This window comes from Pseudorasbora parva, chromosome 14 (assembly GCF_024679245.1).
Source record: "Pseudorasbora parva isolate DD20220531a chromosome 14, ASM2467924v1, whole genome shotgun sequence".
NCBI lineage: Eukaryota > Metazoa > Chordata > Actinopteri > Cypriniformes > Gobionidae > Pseudorasbora > Pseudorasbora parva.
In genome coordinates this window covers 24,760,140-24,770,484 of record NC_090185.1, presented here as the reverse complement: position 1 = coordinate 24,770,484, position 10,345 = coordinate 24,760,140, and the positions used below count along the sequence as shown (strand labels likewise).

General features: G+C 39.7%; 1 protein-coding gene across 5 annotated transcripts in view; it reads right to left on the bottom strand.

Annotated features, from left to right (window-relative positions):
• Nucleotides 1–4,127: 4,127 nt before the first annotated feature.
• The window catches only part of LOC137040417 (guanine nucleotide-binding protein subunit alpha-14-like), a 168,715-nt gene continuing 162,497 nt past the window's right edge, over nucleotides 4,128–10,345 (bottom strand). For all 5 annotated transcript variants that reach the window (XM_067416009.1, XM_067416007.1, XM_067416008.1 and 2 more), the window contains 3 exons: nucleotides 5,368–5,497; nucleotides 5,128–5,281; nucleotides 4,128–5,010 (listed from right to left, as the gene is read on the bottom strand). In XM_067416009.1, the coding sequence (XP_067272110.1) occupies nucleotides 4,808–5,010; nucleotides 5,128–5,281; nucleotides 5,368–5,497 (487 nt within the window). In that variant the 3' untranslated portion in view covers nucleotides 4,128–4,807. The remainder of the gene's footprint in view (nucleotides 5,011–5,127; nucleotides 5,282–5,367; nucleotides 5,498–10,345) is intronic.

Below are 10,345 nucleotides of genomic sequence, written 5' to 3'. Positions count from 1 at the left end.
GATAACAGTTTGTAACGTTTTAAATATGGATATTTACACAAACACATCACTTCACTTCAGAAGGCCTTTATTAACCCCCCGGAGCCGTGTGGAGCACTTTTACGATGGATAGATGCACTTTTATTGCCTGATCTTACCAGACTCTCGTACATTTAATTTGTACTTAGAGTCTGGCCACTCTCCATTGACAAGCGTTTACTTCTGCAAAGGTGGGTTCTCTGGTAAAGTTTGACAATTGAATCTGCCATAACCAATGGCTAACGTTTGGTCGTGACGTATGTCATGCGCCCTTCGCCTGTTTCACACATGGAAATCCTCAAAATAAATGTGCAGGCCACCTCAGTGATGAAATCTAAAACTCGTGCATTCGGATTGTGATTTATTCACGCCACGGTGGAGGGGAGAGTTTTGTGATCGGGAACGCACCACTCATGTGGTCCATAACATGATTGTATGCTGTAAACAAAATGTCATGCTTGGTATGATAATAAATGCTGCTATAAATAACAGCGCAAATGTTACCATGCTTTCATTTTAATTTGTTTGAGTGCTGATGAAATATTTTGCTCTTGTAAATATTTGATAGCATTTTAAAGAAATAAGTTTAAAAATGCATCCAAATAACAGCAAAGCTCAACCGTACGGTGCTCTGCAGTGGTCAAAAAACGACTATAAACAGTGAATTTTGAAGTGATATATTCTTGATAACTCAGATGTGGATTCGGAAAGCTATTACATCACCACACGACCTCTGTGTTTGTCAAAAGCAGTAGGTCATTTGGCCGAGCATTTTTACGCGGGTGGTGGGAAACGGACGGCAATAAAATCACTGACTAGCCCCTGTAAATGATGGAAATACCTTCCGACCCCACGAGGAAAAATTACTGTCCAAATAAGGCTTCAGCAACTCCTTCATCACTAACAGAGGGAGCTGGAAAATCAAACTTTTCCTAAATTCACCCTGTTGGGGAGGAGGGCCACCAACAATCCCCAGCAAAGATTGTTCTTGCTTCGACATTTACTATAACTGGATATTCGGCAGCGGTGCCCCAACGGAATGAATGGTTTCATTTGCATCTTTCGCCGCCGCCATTACTGAACTACAACTCAAACTAGTGCACCACATCAACGTTATCGGTTCGCTGATTGGACCGGTAAAAATTTGTTCGGAGAATACCTAAGAATACACCAGTCCCAGACGAAGTACTGAAGGAAAACGTCTCAGGTTACGTATGTAACCATGGTTCCCTGAGAGGGAACGAGACGCTGCGTCGAAACGCTAGGGGAACGCCTCTGCGTGATGCGTCATGAAGCACTGGTGAAATCATTCCAATAGCGAGGAGATACGTCATAGGCGGGTGACGTCATCGACCAGGAAGCTATAAAGCATACCCGGACCAAACAGTCATTAGCTTCTGAAGAAAGCCGAACAAGTCGATCACAGGCATGCCGGGAGTATGGCATACCAACGCAGCGTCTCGTTCCCTCTCAGGGAACCATGCTACATACATAACCTGAGACGTTCCCTTTATCGAGGGAACTTGAGCTGCGTCGAAAACGAAGAACGGCAAGCCCCGCTTTGGAGGCTGTGAATATGATGGCAAAAATCGCTCGTCTAATCTACTCTGTTGACGAGTTTCTTGACGCTCGGCCGGCCAGTCGACTTAATCTGGACATGGCGCGAGTCACAACCTCCAATAGCTCCTCATGAGTGTGTGTAGCGTGTGTGTGTAGCGGCAGCATGGGGAGATCATCATCATCGAGGCTCACAACATCCAGTTCCTCGGAACTGGAGTGCTGCTGCGCCTGTGCATCAGCGCGAGCGGAAGAAACCGCAGAGCGTGCTTCCAACTCGCGAACTGAGGCATGAGATCCAGCGAGTAAGGGCAGAGATAGGGGATCACCCGTCTCTAACCCTGCCACTAGATCCATCTGCGACCCGAATTGACCGCTCGCCATAATATCTTTCTTTTTTTTTTCAGACAAACACACACAATAAATGGACATACAATATTCACATAGAGCGCTTGTGAAGGCACAGAAGCTAATGACTGTTTGGTCTGGGTATGCTTTATAGCTTCCTGGTCGATGACGTCACCCGCCTATGACGTATTTCCTCGCTATTGAACTGATTTCATTAATGCTTCATGACGCATCACGCAGAGGCGTTCCCCTAGCGTTTCGTTGCAGCTCGAGTTCCCGCGATAAAAGGGAATTAAAATTAAGCGGAAATACATAGGAGGGTGGAGCCAGAGCTCTTTTTTTTCACTGCCAATATAAAGCTTGGAAGAGCAAGGACATTTTTAATATAACTCTGATTGTATTTGTCTGAAAGAAGAATGTCATATACAGGATGCCTTGAGAGTGAGTAAATCATGGGCTAATTTAAATTTTGGGGTGAACTATCCCTACTCTTAAACTTACCTTACCTAAACTGTTACCAAAAATATAATATAATATAATATAATATAATATAATATAATATAATATAATATAATATAATATAATATAATATAATATAATATAATATAATATAATAAAATATAATATAATATAATATAATATAATATAATATAATAAAATAAAATATAATATAATATAATATAATATAATATAAATTTAATTATAATAAAAACTGATTTCACTTCCTGGATGAGAAGGATATGTTTTGGATAGCTTGTTATTTGTGAAGTATATTTGCACCATCTGTTTTAAAAGCTGTAGATGTGAAATTGGTATTCACTACAAATTCAATGCAATAAAGATGCAGATTCGGGTGTATCAAATGATTTAACTTTGATACTAAAACAATTAAAATTTGTTGGGTTTGTTGTACTGCTTCAAATGTCATTGAATCAAAACATGTATACGAGTGTATAAGAATATGTATGACTTTTTCATTGGTTTTTTTTATGACCTATTTTCAGTGGAAAATGTACATATCCTCTATTTTTGCGTTATAGATTTAAATGGTCATGAGATGTTGTGGCTTTTTAGTTACAAAAAGACACTGTGTTCTTATTGCCCTGAAGAATAGAGGATAGTGTGATAATGTGTATGTGTAGAGTTCCTGGAAATCCCTGACATTGTATTTAATTTAACACTTTTGACTGGTCCAGTGTCACACTGTTACTACAGTCTGCGTTATTTGGTTTCTTGATTTTCAATGGCTGAGAAGTGTTCTAACGTCACCAAGACTTAATGAAATCAAATGAAATAGTTATTAACAAAATAATGTTTTAAATATAACATTTTGATTATAGAAATATGAATGGGGAAAATAATTGTGTTAAATAAATTATGTAAGTCACTGTCTTAAAGGGATAGTTCACCCAAAAATTTAATTGTTTCTATTGTAAGACCTTTGTTTATCTTCAGGACAGAAATGAAGATCTTTTTGATGAAATCTGAGACCTTTCTGTCCCTCCGTTGACAGCTACGCAACTACCACTTTGACACTTCAAAAGTTCATAAAGAGATCGTAAAAATAATCCATATGAATTGAGTGGTTAATTCCAATTTTTTAAGAGACTTGATTTCTTTATATGATGAATAGATTGCATTTAGGCTTTTATTCACATATAACCGTTGATCACCAAACACAAACAGAAACTAAACCAAACCTGCTTGATGTGTGAGAACAAACCTCTTGCTGAAGCTCAAACATGCTTTCGAACACACGATAATGAACTTCATTGGTTCTTGCTAAAGCTCAAACAGCAGCGTCACTGCGGAGTTGGGAACGTGGTTTGACAACAGACCCGGAAGAGAAGACAATGCCGAATACATAGTTTTGTTATTTTTGACCAAAATGTATTTTCGATGCTTCAAAAAAAATATAACTAACCCACTGATGTCACATGGACTACTTTGATGATATTTTACTTTTCTGATCCTTCTGGACATGGACAATATACCTTACATTTTCAATGGAGGGACAGAAAGCTCTCTGACTAAATATAAAATATCTTAAACTGTGTTCCAAAGATGAACGGAGGTCTTAAGGGTGTGGATCAACATGAGGATTAGTCATTAATGACATCATTTTCATTTTTGGGTGAACTAACCCTTTAACAAGACTTTACAGTAAATGACAAGGTGAACATGGTTTATATAGGTTGAGGTAATGAGGTAAATGAGACACAGGTGTAAACAATGAGTGCTGATGAGTCCGGGCAAAGGATTATGGATAATGGAAGTCTTTGATTGAATGACAGTCCAGGGTTAAGTGCCCTCTGGTGGTAATCAGGGGCACTCTCACTGGTGAATCATGACAATTGCGTAGCTGTCTATCGATGGACAGAAAGCTCTCAGATTTCATCAAAAAGATCTTCATTTGCATTCGGAAGTTGAATAAGATGTCCGGTCCACCCTGGACATTCCTCTGCTCCACTACTGATCATAGAGCTCTTGATTTTGACCGAGGGAGCAAGTCTACTCATACAAGGTGCGTTTATGCCATGTCGTAATTATCATAATTCCAAGATTTCAACTTGTACCACCTGTCATCTGCAGATTAATTTAGGTGTTGATATTGTTGCCATAGAAACACATAGATCCATAGACCACAATGCAACACAATTGCGACATCAAAGCATATCGTGCTTAATTTACCCCAACCCCACAACTCTAGTGTATGATATTGGAGTTTATTGTATTGTTTATATATTTTCTGTAACAGACCAAGCATACATACAGGCCAATAGAAAACTAACTCTTAATTACATTTTGTCTAAGAACGCTCTGTTATAAATAATTATAAAACATTAATTTGGCTCATGCAAACTGAAAGTGCGTTTTGGGCTCATTAGAAAAATCCAAAGTCCTCTAAAGCCTTGACAAGGACAGTGTCCTTTACATCGGTGAAGACTTTACGGATGTTTTTGGTGTCCGTGGCGCAGGTGAAGTGAGAGTAGACTTGTTTGGAGTTCCTTGTCTCATAGGAAACCGCTTTCTGTATATATAAACTTTTGATAAACACCATGGCATCTTGAACGTCCCGACGTTTACCTGAAGATGGTATCAATACACAGAAGAAAGAAAAGAAAGAGTGAATCAGGTATGACAAAACAAGAGGTCACACAGATAATGCTGCCTTTCACTTTAATTGAATGTTCATCAAACTACCTTGAAATCCAGGAATGTATGTTTTTAGATCTGAGAACTGAATCTTCTCGGCCAGGATGTCCATTTTGTTCAGGAACAGGATGACGGAGGAATTAGCAAACCACGTTGAGTGGATGGTCGTGTAGAACAGTGATAAGCTCTCTTCCATACGGTTCTGTAGCCAAAGAGAGAAAGAGTACAAAGATGAACAGATTTATCAATATTACACAGGAAGGACAGGAGAGATATTAGGAAGCATACATCCTTGTTATTCTCCTCCAGAAGTTGGTCGTATTCGCTGAGGGAGGCTAGAAATATGAGCGAAGTCACATTCTCAAAGCAATGGATCCACTTCTTTCTCTGTCCTCTCTGACCACCAACATCTACAATCCTGAAAAGACATACAGACCAGATATCAAGTTTAATCCCTAAAATCTGTCCCTTTTTCCTGTCACATTTCTTCTGAATCATAGCGTCTGACCTTGATTTCCTCAAACATCTGTTCTGTCTGCATATTTAAATAATTTGCCTGAGGTTCCTTTTAAGTTATGTAAACACAACAAACCACATACAATGCATGTCAACTGTTGGCACTGCGTTGCCAAAAATGAAAAAAAAGAGCTGGATCTATTTGCAAGCAGTACATTTTAATTAGATAAAATCTTAAATAAAAGCTGCATTTCAGAAAATATAGAAACAAAACCACAGAACAACCACAGCAAGGACAAGATCTGACAATATCCACTTACCATCTTACCACGATGATATAATTAAAAAAAACATGATAGATCTTGCCTTTCAAGTAATGTGGAAGCAAAATGATTAAACATAAAAAAATAAAACTTACAGGTGCTGGTCATATAATTAGAATATCACCAAAAAGTTGATTTCACTAATTCCATTCAAAAAGTGAAATTTTACACTTTACTCAACTTTACACACAGACTGATGTATTTCAAATGTTTATTTTTTTTATTTATTTTGATGATTATAACTGACAGCTAAGGAAAATCCCACATTCAGTCTCTTAGAAAATTAGAATATTGTGAAAAGGTTCAATATTGAAGAGACTTAGTGCCACACTCTATTCAGCTAGCTAACTCCAAACACCTGCAAAGGCCTTGAAATTGTCTCTCAGTCTAGCTCTGTAGGTTACACAATCATTTGGAAGACTGCTGACTTGGCAGTTGTCCAAAAGACGACCATTGACACCTTGCACAAGGAGGTCAAGACAAAAAAGATCATTGCAAAATAGTTTGGCTGTTCACATAGCTCTTTGTCCAAGCACATTAATAGCGAGGCGAAGGGATGGAATAGATGTGGTAGCAAAAAAGTGTACAAGCAACAGGAATAACCGCATCCTGGAGAAGATTGTGAAACAAAACCACTTCGAAAATATGTGGGAGATTCACAAAGAGTGAACTGCAGCTGGAGTCAGTGCTTCCAAGAAACTCGCAGTTTTACGCACAGATGTATGCAAGACCAGGGTTTCAGCTGTCGCATTCCTTGTGTCAAGCCACTCTTCAACAACAGACAATGTCATAAGTGTCTGGCCTGGGCTAAAGACAAAAAGGACTGCTGAGTTGTCCAAAGTTATGTTCATTGATGAAAGTAAAATTAGCATTTCCTTTAGAAATCAGAGTCCCAGAGACTGGAGTAAGAGAGGAGAGGCACACAATCCACGTTGCTTGAGGTCCAGTGTAAAGTTTCCACGGTCATTGATGGTTTGGGGTGCCATGTCATCTGCTAGTGTTGATCCACTGTGGTTTCTGAGGTCAACGCAGCCGTAGAGCAGGAAGTTTTAGAGCACTTCTTGCTTCCTGCTGCTGACCAACTTTATGGAGACGCAGATTTCCTTTTCCAACAGGACTTGGCACCCGCACACAGTGCCAAAGCAACCAGTGCCAGGTTTAAGGACCATAGTATCCCTGTTCTTAATTGGCCAGCAAACCCGCCTGACCTTAACCTCATAGAAAATCTATGGGTTATTGTGAAGAGAAAGATGCGATATGCCAGACCCAACAATGCATAATTGCTGAAGGCCACTATCAGAGCAACCTGGGCTCTAGAAACACCTGATAGACTGATCGACTCCATGCCGCACCGCATTGCTGCAGTAATTCAGGGAAAAAGAGCCCTAACTAAGTATTGAGTGCTGTACATGCTCCTAATTTTCATGTTTATACTTTTCAGTTGGGCAAGATTTAAAAAAAAAACTTTCTTTGTTTTGGTATTCAGTAATATTCTACTGTCTGAGATACTGAATATGGGATTTTCCTTAGTTGTAAATTATAATAATCAAAATTAAAATAAATAAATATTTGAAATACACTGCTTAAAAAAATTAAAGTGACACTTTGAAAACAAATCAGATCTCAATGGGGAAAAATATCATGCTGGATATCTATATTAATATGGACTAGGTAATGTGTTATAACGAAAGGATGCCACATTGTTTGATGGAAATTAAAATGATCAACCTACAGAGGACTGAATTCAAAGACACCCTGAAAATCAAAGTGATAAAAACATGCAGCAGGCTGGTTAATTTTGCTGAAATGTCATTGCAGCAACTCAAAATGGTACTCAGTAGTTTGTATGACACCCACATGCTTGTATGCATGCCTGACATCGTCAACGACAATGAGACAACGGATGGTGTCCTGGGGTATTTCCCCCTTGATCTGGACCAGTGCATCACTGAGCTCCTGGGGGAATTCAGTGGCCTCCACCTGTAAAACCCTATGTACAGGTCCTTCTCAAAAAATGTGCATATTGTGATAAAGTTCATTATTTTCCATAATGTAATGATAAAAATTAAACTTTCATATATTTTAGATTCATTGCACACCAACTGAAATATTTCAGGTCTTTTATTGTTTTAATACTGATGATTTTGGCATCTACATTTTTTTGCATATTTCATCCGACCAATAAAAGAAAAGTGTTTTTAATACAAAAAAAGTCAACCTTCAAATAATTATGTTCAGTTATGCACTCAATACTTGGTCGGGAATCCTTTTGCAGAAATGACTGCTTCAATGCGGCGTGGTAACCCCGGTAGGGGTGTAACCCCGGCATCCTGGCCAAATTTGCCCTTTGGCCCCCTGTCCATCATGGCCTCCTAATCATCCCCCCATCCTGATTGGCTTCATCACTCACTCCTCTCCACCAATCAGCTGGTATGTGGTGAGCATTCTGGCACAATATGGCTGCCGTCGCATCATCCAGGTGGGTGCTGCACATTGGTGGTGGTTGAGGAGATTCCCCCCTTCTATATGTAAAGCGCTTTGGGTGCCTAGAAAAGCGTTATATAAATGTAACTACCGGTAATTATCATAATTATATACAGGTCCTTCTCAAAAAATTTGCATATGTGAAAGTTCATTATTTTCCATAATGTAATGATAAAAATTAAACTTTCATATATTTTAGATTCATTGCACACCAACTGAAATATTTCAGGTCTTTTATTGTTTTAATACTGATGATTTTGGCATCTAAATTTTTTAGCATATTTCATCCGACCAATAAAAGAAAAGTGTTTTTAATACAAAAAAAGTCAACCTTCAAATAATTATGTTCAGTAATGCACTCAATACTTGGTCGGGAATCCTTTTGCAGAAATGACTGCTTCAATGCGGCGTGGCATGGAGGCGATCAGCCTGTGGCACTGCTGAGGTGTTATGGAGGCCCAGGATGATTCGATAGCGGCCTTAAGCTCATCCAGAGTGTTGGGTCTTGCGTCTCTCAACTTTCTCTTCACAATATCCCACAGATTCTCTATGGGGTTCAGGTCAGGAGAGTTGGCAGGCCAATTGAGCACAGTAATACCATGGTCAGTAAACCATTTACCAGTGGTTTTGGCACTGTGAGCAGGTGCCAGGTTGTGCTGAAAAACAAAATCTTCATCTCCATAAAGCTTTTCAGCAGATGGAAGCATGAAGTGCTCCAAAATCTCCTGATAGCTAGCTGCATTGACCCTGCCCTTGATAAAACACAGTGGACCAACACCAGCAGCTGACATGGCACCCCAGACCATCACTGACTGTGGGTACTTGACACTGGACTTCAGGCATTTTGGCATTTCCTTCTCCCCAGGCTTCCTCCAGTCTCTGGCACCTTGATTTCCGAATGACATGCAAAATTTGCTTTCATCCGAAAAAAGTACTTTGGACCACTGAGCAACAGTCCAGTGCTGCTTCTCTGTAGCCAGAAGTGGCTTGACCTGGGGAATGCGGCACCTGTAGCCCATTTCCTGCACACGCCTGTGCATGGTGGCTCTGGATGTTTCTACTCCAGACTCAGTCCACTGCTTCCGCAGGTCCCCCAAGGTCTGGAATCGGTCCTTCTCCACAATCTTCCTCAGGGTCCGGTCACCTCTTCTCGTTGTGTAGCATTTTTTGCCACACTTTTTCCTTCCCACAGACTTCCCACTGAGGTGCCTTGATACAGCACTCTGGGAACAGCCTATTCGTTCAGAAATTTCTTTCTGTATCTTACCCTCTTTCTTGAGGGTGTCAATGATGGCCTTCTGGACAGCAGTCAGGTCGGCAGTCTTAACCATGATTGCGGTTTTGAGTAATGAAACCAGGCTGGGAGTTTTTAAAAGCCTCAGGAATCTTTTGCAGGTGTTTAGAGTTAATTAGTTGATTCAGATGATTAGGTTAATAGCTCGTTTAGAGAACCTTTTCATGATATGCTAATTTTTTGAGACAGGAATTTGGGGTTTTCATGAGCTGTATGCCAAAATCATCAGTATTAAAACAATAAAAGACCTGAAATATTTCAGTTAGTGTGCAATGAATCTAAAATATATGAAAGTTTAATTTTTATCATTACATTATGGAAAATAATGAACTTTATCGCAATATGCTAATTTTTTTAGAAGGACCTGTATATCAGTCATAAATCAAGCCTCTGTGGCTCCCTCCAATCGCCACCAGAGGGCCCCCTCACCTGAATATTAATCCTCACTCCGGACTTCATTACCCACAATCCTTTGCCCTGACTCACCAGCCATCATTTTTTACACCTGTGTGCCATTAGCCTCATCACCTCAGTCTATATAAACCAGGTTCACTCTGCCATTCACTGCGAAATTTTGTTTGGCTACTGCTGACAACTCTGAGCGTGTGTCCTGTTTCTGGGTTCTCCTGTGTATGACTCTGGAGTTTCTGTTTTTGATCCCTTGCTGCCTGCCTATTGACCTGTGCTTTGTTCTACTAGATTCCGTTGA